Source organism: Sinocyclocheilus rhinocerous, unplaced genomic scaffold, assembly GCF_001515625.1.
Source record: "Sinocyclocheilus rhinocerous isolate Xijiao unplaced genomic scaffold, SAMN03320098_v1.1 scaffold843, whole genome shotgun sequence".
NCBI lineage: Eukaryota > Metazoa > Chordata > Actinopteri > Cypriniformes > Cyprinidae > Sinocyclocheilus > Sinocyclocheilus rhinocerous.
The window spans coordinates 114,865-135,258 of NW_015655383.1; the positions used below are offsets into that span (position 1 = coordinate 114,865).

General features: G+C 38.8%; 2 protein-coding genes across 2 annotated transcripts in view; both read left to right on the forward strand.

The window, feature by feature from the left end:
* The window catches only part of LOC107718007 (fibronectin type III domain-containing protein 7-like), a 14,943-nt gene extending 13,141 nt beyond the window's left edge, over positions 1 to 1,802 (forward strand). Inside the window, exon 14 of the mRNA XM_016524922.1 lies at positions 914 to 1,802. The gene's annotated coding sequence lies outside the window, so the exon portion shown is untranslated. The remainder of the gene's footprint in view (positions 1 to 913) is intronic.
* A 9,084-nt stretch (positions 1,803 to 10,886) lies between these two features.
* The window catches only part of LOC107718002 (serine-rich adhesin for platelets-like), a 52,742-nt gene continuing 43,234 nt past the window's right edge, over positions 10,887 to 20,394 (forward strand). Inside the window, exons 1-10 of the mRNA XM_016524917.1 lie at positions 10,887 to 10,937; positions 11,069 to 11,090; positions 12,430 to 12,690; positions 12,900 to 13,160; positions 13,251 to 13,520; positions 15,115 to 15,375; positions 16,537 to 16,809; positions 16,900 to 17,166; positions 19,161 to 19,421; positions 19,505 to 19,765. Of these exons, the coding sequence (XP_016380403.1) occupies positions 10,887 to 10,937; positions 11,069 to 11,090; positions 12,430 to 12,690; positions 12,900 to 13,160; positions 13,251 to 13,520; positions 15,115 to 15,375; positions 16,537 to 16,809; positions 16,900 to 17,166; positions 19,161 to 19,421; positions 19,505 to 19,765 (2,188 nt within the window). The remainder of the gene's footprint in view (positions 10,938 to 11,068; positions 11,091 to 12,429; positions 12,691 to 12,899; positions 13,161 to 13,250; positions 13,521 to 15,114; positions 15,376 to 16,536; positions 16,810 to 16,899; positions 17,167 to 19,160; positions 19,422 to 19,504; positions 19,766 to 20,394) is intronic.

The window sequence follows — 20,394 nt, forward strand, 5'->3', positions numbered from 1 at the left end:
CATATCTATAATGAGGAATGTAAGCCCTTTTCTACCATGGGAACGAACGAACGAATTAATTATTTAATTAAAAAAAAGAAAAGAATGGTAATTGTGACTTATCTCACTTTTTTTCCCTCATAATTGCGGGATATAAACTTGCAATTATTGGTAAGAAATCCAAATTGTGATAATTAAAGCTGCAATTGTGAGATAAAAAGTCACCAGTGTTGGGGAAAGTTACTTTTACAAGTAATGCATTACAATATTGCGTTACTAAGTAACTAATTACATTACTTTTTATGGAAAGTTATGTTACTTTTGTGTTAGACTTTTTTCATCTGTTCGTTTGTTTTTAATAGTGCTGTCAAACGATTAATCGTGATTAATCGCATCCAAAATAAAAGTTTTTAATGTAAGCCCTTTTCTACCATGGGAACGAACGAACGAATTAATTATTTAATTAAAAAAAAGAAAAGAATGGTAATTGTGACTTATCTCACTTTTTTTCCCTCAGAATTGCGGGATATAAACTTGCAATTATTGGTAAGAAATCCAAATTGTGATAATTAAAGCTGCAATTGTGAGATAAAAAGTCACCAGTGTTGGGGAAAGTTACTTTTACAAGTAATGCATTACAATATTGCGTTACTAAGTAACTAATTACATTACTTTTTATGGAAAGTTATGTTACTTTTGTGTTAGACTTTTTTCATCTGTTCGTTTGTTTTTAATAGTGCTGTCATATAAAAATTTTTTTTTTTTTGCAAATTCATGTCTGTACAGTAGAGGGCACAGCTTAAACAAACCTTTCAGCTGTGCCGTCATTCTGAATTGCATGGAGAATAGGAGGCACGAAGATAACCCATGACCATACTACTGAAACAATAACAGCATTTTAAATAACTTGGACTTATTGTTTTCTCTTGTACAGCTCCTGGTAATATTGGACGACTGGATCCTTCAAAAAATGTCCCCAAACCAGGAAATAAAATGAATGCTTTGCAACTAAACCATTTTACTGTGTGCACTGGCTTCTGAAGTCATGCAGTGAACTCATTTGAATATAATTACCTGAATAATGTAATTAGTCAGGATTCAACACTGTCCAATCACTCATGTTTATATTTTACTTACAATCACGTATGGTTATATTTAAATTGCTTTAAAGATGTAATGTAATTTATGTCAATCATGTAATATGGTTTAATTAGATTAATGGGAGAATTTTTCAGAGGAATTTGCCATTTTCTTAAAATGTGGTAAACACACAAAAATGCCATTCAATTCAACAATCAATGAATATATTTTATTATTTTAACTTAATTTTCAGGGATCCCTAATGTTATCTCAGGGATTTTCACTAAAGGCAATTCATGATCTTGTGTGTCATATTATTTAACTCTCCACTTGAAAAACGATTGATAGTAACTTAAAAAAGTTATTTTGGTGAAGCAGTTATGTTATGAAAGAACATTTTGTTCTTAGCAACATCCGAACATCTCACATTGAAAAAAAGAAAAAAAAGAAGTAATTTGACAGTGGTTACGTCTATGCATCAGTTTCCAGGAATAATTTAAACAAACATAAAATGAAACTAACAGTGATTTCCCAAATGTAAAAAAAAAAAAAGAAAGAAAGAAAAAGAACGATCAATCTGAGAGGTAATTGAATTTTAACTCCCCTACAGTATGCAGTGCCTCTGAGGGAAATCTACATTTAATTGTTAATTGAACTTCCCTTGGATGTTTGTCAAATGCATGATTTGTTGGGATGTGAATGAACATCTATAGTTTGACAGTAAAATTCATTCCCTGCATTAATAATGTGTGTCTGTTTCTGTTTCCATATTTTCCCAGTGTGTTTGGGGTGGGGTGGATTTTCTGGAAAGGCAGTTTCAATACTAAAGTTATAACAGACAAACAGAAAGATTGATATTTACAGAGGTAAACAGACAGGGAAATACTAGCTAAATAAATGGCAGACAACAATGGCCACATACTTGACTGAAAAGTGACTAAAACGCTTTGAAAACCAGCCAAGTGTTGGATTAGGAATTCATAATGCAAAAATAATATATAACACTACTTCTTAACAAACATTAAACAATCTAGAATTATGGCCATGGACATGTTCTTAGCAGCAGCTATATTAGGCTGTTGAGAGAGATCAGTTCGGACCCCTTGAAAGGGACGGGTACCCTCTTGTGGTCACATATGGACACTGCAGAAAGTGTTGGTCAAGTATACAGATTGATCAAAACCGTGGCCAATCAGTAGCCTATACAGATGGTTTATATTTTAAAATATGTTTCATGTATATGTTTCCAATAATACTGTTTTATTGCTGTTTTATACATGTAACAGTGTTATTAAAAAGCATTATTATAAAATAAACACAAAGAATTGCAATAATTATTAAAATAACATAAATGTAAATAAACATTATAGACTATTATGGGCTATAGCTCGTATATATCTTTCTTATATATACGGGGGGAAAAAATGGTAACCACAAATTAACCATGATTTTGCTGCACTAACCATAGTTTATTCATGGAATTTGTAGTAAAATTGTGGTTATACAAATGGTAATAATCAATCTGCCAAAAAATATGGTTAAACTTTTGCTATAATAAAGCCTTGGTTAATTTTCGTAAGGGATGACATAAAGCTTAATTATAGGTATAGGCGTTTAAATATGGATATATCAATATTGTGTTTCTAATTGATAATAATCTTATCTTTCAGGTGAATCTCTTTGACTGGGATTCTGTTATTTGATCAAGGGCCATTTTCTCCCAAAACACAAAATAGAAAGCACCATCATCACAGTTTCATCTGTACAGTAGCTGCTAGATAAGTGACATGGAGTATTTCAGGTGAAGCGCATTGCTCTGGAGGAAAATAGAGAACCATACTCGAGTATCAGCTTCCCTTCTCTCTCCCTGTACTTTTTTATCGGTTCCCCATTATCCTATATATCCAAAAGTCAGTATATAAAAGTATATAAAAAAAGCCAGCCTCACAATGGTCAAATAGGCCATCACGTCACATGTGATAAATCTATTTGCTATAGACGATGTAAAAATTGGTCTGACTGCTCCAATCAATGTGAAATAACTGTACTTAGCCTAGCTCCAAGATGTGGTGGAAATCAGGTCTAGATGTGATGTTGTATAATTACACTTTTAAATCTGTAAAAAAAAAGAAAAGTAAAAGTAATAACTAATATAATAACCATTATACAAACTAATAACTATTGAGTAACAAGTGAACACAATAAAATAACTAACAAAAGTCAACTTGTTTTGATGGTTGATATCAGTATTTACATAAAGTTGCATAAAGAGTAAGTTGTCACATTTTAAATGTTATTTTAAATCATGGTTTCCAGTTTAAACTTTTGTTCAGTTTGTCTAAAAGCAAGTAACACTCCCCATAGAGAGAGAGAGAGAGAGAGAGAGAGAGAGAGATAAAGAAAGAAAGTGTCATGCCCCAGGATTGTCTTTGGGTGTTTTTCTCCCCATATGCTCCCTGTGACCTAGTTCCTCCCTCGTGTTGATTTGTGTTCTTTGATTTCAGGTGTTCCCTCATTAGTTTCCATGGTTGTTGATTAATTACTCCACCTGTTTCAGTTCTCCCTGATTACGTTCCCTGTGTTTATAAGCCCAGTGTTTCCTGTGTCTAGCGTCCTGTGTTAAACGTCATCTCCGTGTGTGTTACCCTGTTCATTAAAATTTGTGAAGTTGAGTTACTCCTGCATCTCCTCGTCTCCTCGCTCCGACAGTAGAATTGTGACAGAACACAGGACAGAACAGTAAGCGGCACCCCTTCTCCTCGTTTTTGTTTCCTTTTTTGAAAGTTTTGATTTCCATTTCCCCCCCATCCCGCAAAAATGAAAACCGCCGCAAGAATTGCTGCCCTAGGCTCGCCGTAATGACGGCGTTGGATGACGCCACGCTTAATTCGTTGTTCTGGATCGGGGCCAATTATCATCGCCCCGTGGACCTCCCAGACACAACAGGACTGAGCTGGAGGGAAGGTATCCTCCAGTGTCTGGAGAGTGTCCGACCCCGATTGAGTGTCGAGGCCAAGGCCACGGAGGCCGCTCCGCCATGGCCCCCGAGCTGCCTGCTCCGCCATGTCCCCCAAGCTGCCTGCTCCACCATGGCTCCCTAGTCTGCCTGCCCCCGAGCTGCCTGCTCCCACATGGCCCCCGAGCTACCCCGCTCCGCCATGGCCCCTGAGCTACCTGCTCTGCCATGGCCCCCGAGCTGCCTGCTCCACCATGGCTTCCTAGTCTGCCTGCCCCCGAGCTGCCTGCTCCCCCATGGCCCACGAGCTACCCCGCTCCGCCATGGCCCCCGAGCTACCTGCTCCGCCATGGCCCCCGAGCTGCCTGCTCCGCCATGGCTTCCTAGTCTGCCTGCTCCGCCATGGCCCCTGAGCTGCCTGCTCCGCCATGGCTCCCTAGTCTACCTGCTCCGCCAAGGTTGGTATGTGGCGTGAGGACGTGCCTTCCGGGAGGGGGGTGAAATGTCACTGTCCCAGGACTGGGTGTTTTTCTCTTCATATGCTCCCTGTGACCTAGTTCCTCCCTCGTATTGATTTGTGTTCTTTGATTTCAGGTGTTCCCTCATTAGTTTCCATGGTTGTTGATTAATTACTCCACCTGTTTCAGTTCTCCCTGATTACATTCCCTGTGTTTATAAGCCCAGTGTTTCCTGTGTCTAGCGTCCTGTGTTAAACGTCATCTCCGTGTGTGTTACCCTGTTAATTAAAATTTGTGAAGTTTAGTTTCTCCTGCGTCTCCTCGCTCCTCGTTCTGACAGTAGACGTGTGAGAGAAAGAAAGAAAATAAAACATTTTGGTTGACCCCAGAGAGCTGGTTGGAAAATATGCATATTTTAGAGATATCACAATAAAGATTAAGGTCTTTCAATTTTTTATAGTAAGGACAAAATGTTTTTAGTTTCATGGTATATACCAGGGGTGGCGAACGTCGGTCCTGGAGAGCCGCAGCCCTGCAGAATTTTGCTTCAACCCTAATCAAACACACCTGAACAAGCTAATCAAGGTCTGAAGGGTTATTAGGAAGCTACAGGCAGGTGAGTTTTAATTAGGGTTGGAGCTGAACTCTGCAGGGCTGCGGCTCTCCAGGACTGGAGTTCGCCACCCCTGGTATATACAATCAACTTTTAACTTTTGTTTACGGTGAAATTAAGTTATTATATAAAAAATTATTATATTGACCTACATTAAGTAACATTTTGGCTTATGTCTAAAGAAAATATGGTCTTATATAACAAATATTTTTACTTTGTATGAATATTTATGTCTTTAGGGAAAAAAAATATTGAAACAAAACCAACCTTTGAAATATTGGTAATTATAATAACATTATTATTGGTAATTATTATAATATAGTTAATATCTTATTGACATTTATATTACAGTATATATTTTAAAGTGTCATTAATGTAAAGTACTAAATAAAATATTGTTTTTAAAATTGTATTTTTACAATTTAAAGAAATGACAACTAATGACAGACAAAGCAGAATCCCACCAAAACAGATTCATCTAAAAGGTAAATTTAATCTAGGACATGTATACGGACATATGAACATTTACATATTGAATTGCCCCTATTTTAATTTAAGATATGTCATAATACGCAACACAGTGGCCTATAGATTTTAATGACAGCAAAGATGTCTGAAATATTTAACATAACACAATGTCATAGATCACTATTTTCCAGTGATACAAAATTAGATTAATTAACCTCAAAACTGTTTTGACTGACTAAATCTCACATTCAGATGAAATGACAAAATTAAAAATAGCATAGCCATTCATCAAAAGTGCTGAGATGAGATTTTGTGCCATGTATGATCAAGAGAAAACAAAATGAATGTGGGGAGGTCATCTTACCCTATCTATGTCTAATAAATCAAGATCAATTAATTGAATGTGCTTGTGAAACAACCCACAAGACTTTTGGTAGTTATAATACTGGAATGAACAGTTATTCTTTAGTGTTGTGTGTTACCTTTTATGTGTTTGGGCATGAGGAGTGGTGACACATCTTTTGTGTGGTAAATGCTCCCCATGGAGTTCTGTTAATGGTTCCCACATCTTCAGCATTCACAGACGAAACCACCTTTTTTGTTCAACTCCCTTTAATACAACAAAGTCATGCTATTATTATAATCACGGACATAACAGGGAATGTGTTGACGAGCCTCTGGGAATGCTGGGAGTCTTTCGTTATTTATGTGATTTGTAAAAATTAACTGGACCAATTACTGTTAAAAAATGATTAAAAGTTATTGAGAGCAACTTACAGTAGCCTATGTCAGAGAAAACGGTTTTGAGGGCCATCCGATCTGTTCTGCACTATTTGGACTCATCTGTTTTCAGTGGATTGAGTCCATTTGTCCATTGTAATTGTAATTTTGTCCATTTGTAATGTCCATTTGCTTTATTTTCTACAGAACTTTCTGTAAACCAGGCTGCATTTTTGACAATCATATAATATTGGACCACCCAGTCATCAAATACAGCAACAAATATGTTCCTAATCCTCTGGGAAACTCAATGCATGATTCTATATGAATCTCTTGTGTGGCAACGAGTATCCAATAACATCAGTAAACATGCTGACTTTTTCAAGTTTCTTTGTTGACACCACAAGCAACCAAATCATGTTTCTCAGATTCAACAGAACGTGGACCATTTGAGTAGCTAATCGACATTCAATCTCGCAAACACAAAGCTCAATGTTGACACTTTAGGTTGCTTGTTCATTCGAACCCTTTGACATGTTGGAGCCCTAAGGAAAAATAAGCAAGAAAGAGGCAACATACAACAGAGCGAAGGTATTCATGATCACATCTACTGTATTCTCTCAAGATTAAACGCCTGTCATTGTCATGCGGCCTTTTGTCTGTGGTATTCATTTCCTCTTTGAAAAGAAATGGGCATTTTTGTGGGTAAAATGACAGAAGTATAAGACAACCAAACTGTTAATATCATGAAACAGATTGAGAGTTGTGTAATTCAAGACACTTTTCTCAAACTGCATTGCTTCAAGCTCTAAAAACATTTCCCAAATGTTTTTTCTGCATTATTTATTAGCTGTTCTCCTCATGGGGGCCAAAAAATGTCCCCACAAGGTAAAAAAATTACTGCTATTACTATCCTTGTGGGGACATTTGGTCCCCATAATGTAGGGAATACCAGTACAGCACACACAAAATACCCACATTGTAAATGGTGATTTATACTGCCAAACTTCAAAACAGGCCCCCCCCAAAAAAAACACCAGTATAGAATCATATTTTACTGGGGTGCTTTATTGCAAGTCTTTTGAAGTCGTTTATTTGACTGGTGTGCTTTATTGCAAGTCTTCTGAAGATGTACAATACCTTTGTGCAAAGAGCAGACTGATATTTTGTCGTTATTCAATCAACAATCGCCTGCCTTCGCCAGAGCCAGTTAAGCTTTTGCGGGGCCCTGGGCTACAGCCCATGTTGCCCAGTAGGATAACTCGGCCCTGGCCAGAGCTCGCAATATTCCATTGGTTTTAGTGTGTCACATGACTAAGCGTAACTGCAAATGGGATCTGAGTACTATGGTAGAAGAGATGACTGCCAGTGATGGGAGAAACAAACCTTTTCGAAGCATTGAACCAAATGAACCAATTTGCTTTGCTTTGCAAAATTATTCACTGTTTTGAAGAGCTTTAAAGACCAAATGCTGGTGATGCCTGCTGGTCAACATTGTGTAAATGAAAACTCAGGCCTAACCAGGGCCACAACCAGGACAACCTTTTGCTAGGTTTACATTACATTGTTGGTATCCTTCACCAACAAAAGTTTGCATGACTAGTAAAATAGCTTCTCATGTTATAATCTGGCCACTTGAGGTGTCACATTGAAAAGACTTTTATTTTAGTCTTTTAAAGACTTCCCCTCTCAACTGTATCTGATCTACATAATGGACGCCCATTGCATACAACACTCATGAGGGCTCACTAATGGACAGTCTGACAGTCTGAAAGAGTGAAAAAGTGTGAAAAGTCCCAGTGCTCCTGGACTGTTATATCATCACTTTTGGCCCTTGTGAAAAGAAGTAGACTTTAAAAGAGTACTAACTACAAAAAATGATAAACTTTAAAAGAACATCCTTAAGAAAGAACTGAAGGTGATATTTCTTTTTCTCAAAGAGGAACACTGCTCAACCAATCACATTTGAGCACTAACTAAGAATTAACTTGTTAATGTCTGTCATGTAAAACAGATATAATGTAACAATTAAAAATACAAGATCGAGGTCAAGTCTAGAGACGTGCTTTTTTAAATTTTTGTTGAACAACTTTTCACTTAGAAAAGTTGTTCTAAGTGTTTCTAAGTTGATTGCATTGTATCACACTTGCAATCATGCTTTTGTGGCTCAAGGGGGCCCATGAAGTGACATACATTGAAAGTATTTGTTCTCTCAGAGACCCAGTTTCCAAAGTTAACACAGATTTCTTTAGTTTCACCATCACCTTGGTCTCAAAGCTGGCAGCTCCTCCCTGTCGGTTATCTGCATCTGTAACGGGTCAAGTCCTACTGTTCCCAGCCTTTGTATCCTGCATGAAATAGAGCAAAGGATCTCTCACCTGCCATATTCATTACACATCACAGCTTTAGGAAATAAAAAATATAAAAGCTTATATAAGGGTGTTTTACACAACACTTGTTTCTGGGTTAGGCTGAATAGCCATGGTCATAAAATTCACAAAGTATGTGGCAACTGTCATATTCATCTTCTCACAACATCTGAAAGAACTCCAGAAGTGGACATTCTTAGATAACATAGCTTTATCAAACAGTCAGACCAAGTCAAGAAGATAACGTTTTCTTATATAAATAAAAAAAACTTTAGGTTACAGTGGGTCCTTTAGGTCACTATTAAAGCACGAGTTTGCCCAAAAAATAATAGAATGTCTAAAGTGGACTATCGAAATAAAGTGTTACCAAAATCGGATTAAACTCACCATAAAAGTGGCCCATTTTTCTCATGAGCTATAATCCATAGCTGAAGCCATACAATAGCTTTCTGTGAGGAACAGACCAAAGTTGTTAAGGCCCAGTATACTTCAAGCAAAACTGAAGAGTTAACATGATCATCAAATTAAATGTGAATTTTCTGAAATAATATTAGTAAACACTACAATAATCTCTTCTATTTACAACTTTGAAAAATCTGTACTATTGTTGAGGTATTTTGAACTTCATTTTACCCCGAGCAAAGAACAATAAAGAGCTTTGCCACGAGTATATCTGTGCTTTTATTCAAGGAAAATCAAGCCTCAGCTCTCAAAAATCATTTGTTCTTTAATATATCCAAACTTGCTGCCATGCAGTGGTGTTTGGTGTCAATGATGGCAAATCTGGCTCTGCACATCTTTATGCGCCAAGCTTGAATAAGCGCATGTCAGAGCTGCGCTGGTTTGCAATGCGATTAGGGTGAGAAAAAGACCAGAGATTTTGGGTAAACTAGCTGTCAAACTTATTCTGCTCACAGAAACTGCAATTATATTGAGTTCACTGTTTAGAATAGAAAAATAAACGATTTAATGCAAGCTTTTCCTTAATGTCAGAATGAAATGGAAATTGTGGGGGGGAAAAAATCGCTATTGTGACATACTCGAGTGAAATGAATAAAGAAATGTAGGCCGGGATTTAGCATTTTATTACTTGCTCTGCAGTGAATGGGTGCCGTCAGAATGAGAATCCAAATAGCTAATAAAAATATCACAATAATCCACAAGTAATCCAAACCACTCCAGTCCATCAGTTAACATCTTTTGAAGTGAAAAGCTGCTTGTTTGTCCATTCAAACCCACAGTTAAGACATTCAAACTGTTGCTTCTGGCTAAAAATACAAATCCATAATCCATTATAACGCTTCCTCCAGTGAAAAAAAGTCATCTCATCTGAATCAGCGAAAACAGTCAAAAGCAGTTTTAAACAAACATGCCAATGGACAACAGGGGATTGGAGGAAGCATTATATTGATTATAGACTAGTGTTAGCCAGAAGCAATGGTTTAAAGTAAAAAAAAATCTTAATAGTGGATTTGTTTCTTACAAACATGCAGCTTTTCACTTCTCAAGACATTAACTGATGGACTGGAGTGGTGTGGATTACTTGTGGATTATTGTGATGTATTTATCAGCTGTTTGGACTCTCATTCTGACGGCACCCATTCACTGCAGAGCATCCATTGCTGAGCAAGTGATGCAATGCTACATTTCTCCAAATCTGATGAAGAAACAAACTCATCTACATCTTGGATGGTCTTAGGGTGAGTATATTTTCAGTAAATTCGAAAATCATTTTTCGGTGAAATATCCCTTTGACATTTAACCTTTTCTTTATGCTCCTTGTCTGACTCACAAACACAGAATGTCTACTTCAGTGTTTCTGTACTCCACCTAAATGAATGACCATGTTCAAGAAAGATTATTATGGAGATGTCTTACATACCTATGGTAGAAGAAGTTTTTATTTCACACAAACGTTTTTGGAAGGATTTCACATAAACTAAAATGCCAGTTCATGAAAGCTGACTAACTCTAATACGTGACAACAACTTTTTTTCTCTCTCATTGTAGCCCTCTCTCTCTGCATTTTCCCCATCAGTCCCTCCCACTTGACTTTTTATTTTTCTGTTATCCTCTCATATCTCGCATTTCCTCAGGGTATTAAGTAGGAGAGGATGGGCCCCCGTGGGCTCTACTGATTGGCCACCGGTGTTCCTGCTCTAAAGCTCAAAAGAATCCAAAACACCTTTTGTGTCTGACTCCCATGTAAACCACTATTTGTAATATTTCAGGTATTGTCAAAGATGAGAGTGCTGGAGACACTAGGTGTTGTAGTTTTAGTGACTCTAACACAGGTAGATTATTAATTCTGTTCAAATACAATATTCACGTATGAATGCTTTGTATGCTTTCTTAATGGATTACATGTCTATAATATAAAATCCTTGTATAATTATTATTTTATATTGTTCTTATTTTTTGGCAGATATGGACCACTCAGGCACAAGGTAAGTTAACTTCTCAAGTTTTTCAAGTTTGTTTCATTGCTGGCTTAGGACAAGTTATTCAGGGGTCCTGTCACATTTTTATCAGGTCTAATTTTGTGAAGAGACTATAGAGTTGAGAAAATAGAGTTGCTCAACGGGGTTGTGGGATGGAGTTATGATTCATATGAAAACAAATACATATACATGTGTATGGTGTAAATGAGAAAAATCATTCTATTTTGCATATGTGACCCTGGACCACAAAACCAGTAATACATTTTAATTGAGATGTATACATCATCTGAAAGCTGAATAAATAAGCTTTCCATTGATGTATGGTTTGTTAGAATAGAACAATATTTGATCGAGATACAACTATTTGAAAATCTGGAATCTGAGGGTGCAAAAAAAAAAATCGAAATATTGAGAAAATCACCTTTAAAGTTGTCCAGATGAAGTTCTTAGCAATGCATATTACTAATCAAAAATTAAGTTTTGATATATTTACAGTAGGAAATTTACAAAATCTTCATGGAACATGATCTTTGCTTAATATCCTAATGATTTGTGGCATAAAAGAAAAATCAATAATTTTGACCCATTCAGTGTATTGTTGGCTATTGCTACAAATATACCCCAGCGACTCAAGATTGCTTTTGTGCTCCAGGGTCACATATCAGCATAACAATTTAAAATTACAAGATATTAAATAGCACCTTTTGCTTTTAATTTCACATTTGTACGAAACCTAACAATCATGATTTTTAACAAAATGTTACAGCCGATCTTTTGTACGAATGAGTTCAGATGATTATACTCACAAATATTATTAGTGATTAGTGAGCTATATTCATTGTATGTAAAAATATAATTCTTCCGTCCACCTTTTTGTTTATATATGTGGTTAGACATCAGTCTGTATAGGTTTATTTACGATTTTTTTGTCTTGTTTCCAGCTAAGATATCTAAAAATTCTTAAATCAAGAAGGATTTTCTAGACTAGTAAAATTTTTTGTCTTGTTTTCAGAAAAAAACTAGTCAAAATTAAATGCTTAGAACAAACAAAATGATGTGCCAACGGGGTAAACAAAATTATCTTATTTCCAACAGAAAACAAGATTATTTTGTTTACCCTGTTGGCAGATTATTTTGCTTGTTTCAAGCAAAAACTCACTTAATTTTGACTTGTATAACAATATAATTTTTACTAGTCTAGAAAATCCTTCTTGATTTAAGAATTTTTAGATATCTGGGCTGGAAACAAGACAAAAAATCTAAGTAAGAAAAGCATTTTCTTTTTGCAGTGTACTGTATTTTGTTCTAGAACACAGCTTTTATGAGTGACCCTTTTCTATTCCAGAATGCACCATCGTTTCTATAAGCTCTCCTACGGCTTCATCACTGCTGGTTCAATGGAACAGACTCCAGGGAATAACAAATTTTTTTTTGGACCTTCGGGTTGTGAACGACTCAAACACCAGTCCAGTTGTAGTGTCGGTCGCAGGGAGTGTGTCAATGAAAGAGGTCTTTGGTTTGAAGACGGGGACGTGGTACAAAGTCATACTTAAAGGGTTTCTGAATTTTATTCCTTCGTGTACGGCTTCAAGATTAGCATTAACAGGTAATTTGCTGTGGTTTTCTTTTTTTTTTTCAGTGCGTAAATATATGGCAAGCCAACAATCTCAATCCATCAATCCTGGAAAAAAAATAACACTACACAATTAATAGATAACTGAAAAAAAATTTGATTTGGCTTTCTTCACACAACATCAAGAAATTGTCTGCAGATGATACGATAACAATACTCTTTTCCTTTTGTTCCTGCTTTAGCACCAGGAACATCTCAGATAATCTATTCAAAAGCACTATCAAGTACAGCCATCTCGCTAGAATGGGACTGGGTGCAAACAGCACAGAAATACTTTCTGCTAATGAATTCAACAGTGACTGGGGAGCGTTACAACATGTCTCTTACAAACAATAACGCAGTGGTTGAAAATCTTCAACCGGCAACTACATATGACTGTTATGTGGTCACATCTAATGCTGGAGGTCTGGGAGCAAGAAGCAGAATACGCACCGTTACTACATGTAAGTAAAGGATACCACGTTGTTTCGATCAGTCTGAAATAATCTAATAGAAAGTTATCGATTCCCATTTTTCAATGTCTTGACTTTCAGTGATACAGCCTCCAGTGGTGATTACAGTACTACAAATCAGGCCCCAGTCTGCCCAAATCAGTTGGCAACCTGTGGACAAGGTTCTAGTCTACCAAGTTACAGTCAAGAATTGGAATTCCCTAGACACTACGATATATTCAAATACTGTGTTTGGCACCACATTGGATGTGCAGAATATTTCACCCTGTTCTTCATACCAAATCTCAGTGTCTTCACTTAATGCTCTCTTGGAACCTGGAGAACCCAGGCAGGTCAACTATACCACAAACAGTAAGCAAAGCAGTTTTCATTTTTTAATTATAACAGACCTTTATAGTTACCTCATTGTCATATTTGATGGTACTCTAGATGCCCTTGACAATGGAAATGGTGCACAATGGGATTTGTCCAAGTACAACATCTTTGTCTTGGTCCAGGAACAAAATTCCATAAGCTACCACTGAAGAACCTTAAGCCCTGTTCATACCTGGTATTAAGACGCTTTTTCATTGATTCGATAAATACGCTAAATAGAGGTGTAAACGGGATCTACATTTTTTTTCTTTTTTGAGCTTGTTCACTTTTGACCAACCAGTTGAAAACACACCAGATAGCTTTCATATAGCAGACAATCAATCATGTGTTCAAATGTGTTCAAACAGACAGTAAGGTCCACCTATTCTACTGACTTCATGTGTAATAGCAGTGGGATGTTTTGTGAGAAGGCGCACCAAAACAAGTGATTACGGCCAAAAAATGCAGCTGCTTTCTTTATCCTTTCCATTCGCCTCCTTTCCCGATCCCTCATAAACTCGTAATTCGCCAAAGTGATGTAGGGTGTAATAAAACAAGAGGGGAGGGTCTCAAAGAAATCAGAACAGAAGTGATCACAAGAGACACATTTGAAAAGCATACTATTTCCACCTGGTATTGAAATGCACCTCGGATGACCGCTTGTGATAGGATCACTGAAAACGTATCTTAATACCAGGTGGAAACAGTGCCTCAATCTGAGCTTCAAGCCCCAACCCCAGCTATAAAACTAACCTTCAAATCTGACTGGTTATTTGGAATGTTTTTCAAGACGTAATTCTTTATCAAACCCAGGTTTTAATTTGGTTGTACCTTCCTTCCTTTGGCCTTGGATAGGACAGTGGAAAAAGTGTACTAGATAAGAAGAATATTAAATAAGAAACCAGAGCCCAGTGTAGAACTAAACGAGGCATGTTAAAGAGGCATGAACTGTAATAGGCATAAGTGGTATGAGCTTTAATATTAGATTTCAAGACAATAACTTGCCACACAATGTTCATACCTGCTGTCTTTTGGAATTTGAACAGGTTATCAAACACAGCTCAGGGTCCTTCATTTAAATTATAGTAAGGTACCATTTATGTGGAATAAAGAACAAGAAAACCACTTCTAGTACGGAAGAGTTGGACTCTCTAGAAGTACAGAAAAGCAAACGGAGAGAAAATGACATTTTATTGAGAACTACTTCTGAGATGGTCACATTACCCTTAGATAAACATCCAAATCCTTGCATTTACCTAACTATAGAAACCCTTACCGAAACCCTACAGTCTGGTCAGTTGGAAAAAAAAAATGCTGTTCAAGCCCCAGCCCTAAACCTAGCCATAAACTTTAAATCTGATCATTTGTTTCAGGACCAACAAAGATAAACTTGTTTTATCTGGGTAAATCAAGTTCAGCTATAGTGGAAATGCTAGTCATTTTGGGAAACTGTAAGGATTCTTTGCTTTGAATTATCAAAGCCTGGTATAATAGTGAACGTTTTAGTTAAACGTTTAAAAGGTCAACCCTCTCTTTAAGGTCAGCTTAGTTCATTAATTTGGAAATTCTCCCACACTCCTCTCTCTGCCAGCTCTGGGTCCAGTGACAGCCGTCTCAGTGAGCTACACCTGTGCTAGTGGATCTGCTGTGGTCTCCTGGACAGCTGTGCTTGGAGCCACTACCTACCGTGCCACTGCCGTAAGTCACAGCGGTGTAGTTCTGTCCTGCTCCTCGAGCACTACAGAATGTGAAATCAGAAATCTAGCATGTGGGGAGAACTACATGGTACACGTCACCGCCCTGTCAGACAACTGTGAGAGCACCGGCAACGCCACCACATCCTTCCAAACAGGTGAGATGTTGGGACAACAGAATCTCAGACTAGTTTTCCTCTCATTCAGCTTTCATAGCCTTACTGGTGCATTCAGGGGAAACTAATCTGAACTAGAATCAGCATTGTGGTGTGCATCCTGGATATCTATACCACTGCAATTCTGATTGTTAATGTCCTCTATTCATGCATGATGTTTAAAGACAACCGATCCACAACAGAGAAGTCACACTTTCCCTAGCGATCGCATTGTCTCTGCTGGGTTATTTTGAATAGTCTCACAACAGCAAGTCCTCTTTTCTGTTACGCTGACCCATTTCAGATCGATTTGTGTTCATAGACAAAGAGCCAGGTCACAGTTTGGGTGGGAAGCAAGAAATTGTTCTTTATTCAATAGAGGTGTATTTGTTACATGAAAGATATGATGCTTCCAAGTTATTGGCATTTATCTTGATTGTGAAGTTATGAAAGGTGGCACGTCATATGAGAAGGCACTGATAGTGTGGTGCTAATCCACTTTAATGGTATTAATTCTCAAATAATTGTATTATGGATGGTTCCTTGGATGGGTGAAAAAAAAAAGGCCTGACAAGGTATTGTTGCTCTGTTCAAGTTGAGACAATGCTGATAATGCAATATTTGTGTTGTGACACATTTAGGAAGCTTGAAGCTAGAAGTGTTTACGTTCTTGCACTTGCTCAGAATGTGTTTCGGGCAAAAGCCTATAACTGGGCTATGGTTTCAGTTCTCTACATCCGAAAAACTGGCCTTAAACGTGACATAATTCCACTGGGTCTGTGCTTTGTTCTGCCGTAGACTTTCAGTTAAGTCTCAAAATAAAGATTCTCTGTCTCTCGTTTTTGAAAATCAGACAAGAGCTATCCCAGGTGTTGTGTGTTTTCAGGCAGGGAGCAGGTACACACCCTGTTCTCTACCAGGGAAAATATAGTCCCAGGAGAACATCTTTTTTTGAGTCATATGGTCTTTGTTACATGCATCGATCTTTCCAGAGCAGCAAGAACTGTAGTAACAATACACTGAAACCCATTACAGAAATTCAAATAACAAGATTAAAGAAGACACCAGGGACTAAGGTTTTTTTGTATTGCCTATTTTGTTTGTTCTGACTTTCATGCTTATCTCACTAAACTTTGATCCTTCTCTTTCCACACGCACTTACAGTTCCCTGCGCCCCATCCGATCTGATGCTGTACCGGGAGTGCAGCAGCAATGTCATTGTCTTTTCCTGGGCTCCAAACAATTACTCAGCTTATTACTATGCGAGGGGTGTGGACTCCACTGGCAAGGTGATGGAATGTATGACCACGGAAACATCCTGCTTCTTTACCGACACCAATTGTGGACGCCTTTACAACTTCACCGTCTCCGGTTCTTCATCGTCGGTCAGAGAGCAGTGTAGCACTGTAACCAGTTCAATGAGGCAAATCCGAACCGGTAACACTAAACATTTGATTTTAAGCTTAACCAAACTCACAATATAACACAGCACTATTGTGGTAATGTTCCAATAATCTCACCCCTCAGCGCCCTGCCAAGCAAGGAACATGCGCACATCAGCGGACTGTCAGACTGGACTTCTGACCAGCAGCTGGGAAGGTGCAGATGGAGCGCTGCGGTACACCGTGGAGGCCTTTGGTAACCGTGGAAATCAGAGCCACTATATGTGTAGCTCACTAACGCAGAGCTGCACAATCTCCGACATAAACTGTGGAGAAAGCCTTACCATGTTAATCACTGCTGCGGACGATGAGTGCTCCAGCGTTCTGTCTCTGGGAGAAGTAGGTCAGACTGGTGAGTGTCAAAGCCCCCTGGTGGACAAATATGGGAGCCTACACATGATTAGACTGTCAGGGCCAAATTTGGTGCTAGCTCAAGTGATCAGTTTAATTGCAGAAAAATGGAAAAGGAAAATAAATTGTGTTTGTGAAATGGGTGTCATGGTGGCTAGTGAGTAGCACTTCCATCACACACCAAGAAGGTTCTCGAGTCCCTCTGAGCTCCAGTTTTCGCCATAATCCAAATACATGTAGGACAGGTTGACTGGAGACACTAAGTGCCAGATTTACTAAACAGGGCAAATTAGCATGAGAGCACAATCCCATAAATCCCACAAAAGCACCGACAGGATTGGAAAGTTCTGCGGGTGATCTACTGCCACAGCCATATCACCCTGCAGCCCAAGACTGGTTGCCCACTGAAGCTAAGCATGGTGGAGCCTGGTCAGTACCTGGATGGGAGACCTCCTGGGATAAACTAGGTTGCTGCAGGAAGATGTGTTAGTGAGGCCAGCAGGGGGTGCTCACCCTGCAGCCTGTGTGGGTTCTAATGCCCATTAGGGACATTATACTGTCAAAAAAGCACTGTCTTTCAGATGAGACATTAAACCGAGGTCCTGACTCTCTGTGGTCATTAAAAATCCCATGGCATTTCTCGGAAAAGAGCAGGGGTGTAACCCCGGTGTCCTGGCCAAATTCCCTCCACTGGCCTTTGTCAATCATGGCCTTCTATTAATTCTCATCCACTTGATTGGCTCTATGACTCTTTCTCCTCTCCACCTGTAGCTGGTGTGTGGTGAGTGCACTGGTGCTGTTGTACTGTGGCTGCCGTCACATCATCCAAGTGGATGCTGCACATTGGTGGTGGTTGAGGAGAGACCCCCCCATATGATTGTGAAAAGAGCAGGGGTGTAACCCCGGTGTCCTGGCCAAATTCCCTCCACTGGCCTTTGTCAATCATGGCCTTCTATTAATTCTCATCCACTTGATTGGCTCTATGACTCTTTCTCCTCTCCACCTGTAGCTGGTGTGTGGTGAGTGCACTGGTGCTGTTGTACTGTGGCTGCCGTCACATCATCCAAGTGGATGCTGCACATTGGTGGTGGTTGAGGAGAGACCCCCCCATATGATTGTAAAGCCCTTTGGGTGTACAACAATACACTATAAAGCGGTACATAAATGTCTCATTCATTCATTTATACTGACAACGCACAAATCAAAGAATTCAGTCACAGCTCATATCCATAATGACCATTGCAAGCTACCAAGAGCAGCACATACTGGCATAGGGTACCAAACCAGCAGAGCCAATTATAATTTGGTATAGGTAACACAGGCGCAGACATTTTTTGGGTGTTAAATAATGGCGCAAATACCATTAAACTGAATGCCGCACACCTTAGTAAAGCACCTTGCATGATTCATTTAAATACTCTCCTCCCATAAATGTTGCATCTGAAAGGGAATCTCCTACAAATGCATAAGCAATAACATCAGCTACAAAAATAACCATGCCTTTTCATCGCCGTGTCATTAATAAATCCTAACAGTAGTTTTTAATGCCAAAAGAGGGTTTGTTAGTAAATCTGGTCCTAAATCTTGTGTGAATGGACTTGCTTCAGACTGAGAAGCTGGGATAGGCTCCAGTCCCTGGATAGGACAAGTGATTTGGAGAATATAGATACTTAGACCACTGTAGCTTGTGTTTGAATAAATAATGTAGTTAGCTTTAGTTATTTTAGATTAACCTGCACCTGATTTAGTCACTGAATTAGACCACCCTCTATCATTTCATCAACACACCATCTCCCCAAAACCCTACCTTCCAAAAAAATGGCAACAAACCAGAATGTGCTAAATGATGCAATGCAGAGGACATTTCTGATTGGCTAAGTGTTCTGACTGGCTAAAAATTTGTAGGCAGCGCTCAAGTTCACCTTTTTGCTGTTTACAGCTTATATGACAATATACACATGCCTTACATGTTCTTATTTGTTTTTTTCTTCCTAGCCCCCTGCGTACCTCAGAATGTGTCTGCATTGATGGACTGTGGCTCAGATTCCATCACTCTGACTTGGGAGGCTTCATTAGGTGCCTTTCTCTACTATGCCACGGCAGTGGATCAGCTCGGGACTGCTCACACTTGTACCTCATCAGATACGAAGTGCAAGTTCAGCGGGCTCCGCTGCGGATCCATATACAATGCCTCTTTAATTGCATCCAATATCCACTGCAACAGCTCTTCCAGTGACTCCATCAGTGTAGAAACAGGTACAACACATATGAAGAAATACAAGAGTGCAGTTCCTTTGATGTCTGATACCTCATAACCAACTTCCTGCCCCCTCTCTCAGCTCCCTGTCCCCCTGGGAGTGTAGAAGCTCTTCTGGACTGTCAAGAGAACCAGGCGCTGGTGAGCTGGCTGGGAACTCGGAGTATGATATCCTTCACTGCCACCATGGAGGACCAGCATGGTGGTCTTCTCAGTTGTAGCACTACTGCCAACAGCTGCCGGATCCCCGACTTGAAGTGTGGCCAAGTTTACGATATTAGTGTCATTTACCATGATGGAATCTGTCCCAGTATGCCTTCCCATGCCATACAAATGAAATCTGGTAAGGAAGGATTAGTCAACTTCACTTCTGTTATGAATTTTTGAGTTTTAGCGCTCACACTAATAAAGAATAAATCACTGGAGGTCACCGGTCTCTGCGCTATTGGTTTCTAGTGGGCATTCTGACTGATCTAGGTAAACTCCTGATGGTAATTGCTACAATGCGGCTAATTTGCGTAAACTTAAATTGTTAATCAAGAATTCATACATTTTAGTGCTTTTTTTTTCTTGCAGTACTGTAACTCTGGCCCTCTAAGTCCATTGTCCTGCAGAGCACAGCCACAAGAACATGTTAAAATGATCCCAATCTCAATATTAAAGGTGGGGTAAGTGATTTCTGGTAGGCAATGTTGACATTTGAAATCACCAAAACAAACACGCCCCTACCTCAAAAGTGTCTCCCCCCTATTTTGATAGCTCCGCCCCACACATACGTATGCAACCCAGGCAACGATTAGTTCTGTGAAACAAAGCACAAAATACTATAGAACTCATTATAATCAGTGATGCTGTCTACACTGGATGCGACGCAGCACGACACGACAAATCCCCGACAGAAAACTGCTGCTGCGTTCTATTCATGACGTATTGACACAAATTTCAAATGATTTTCAACGGTCGCTTTGTCGC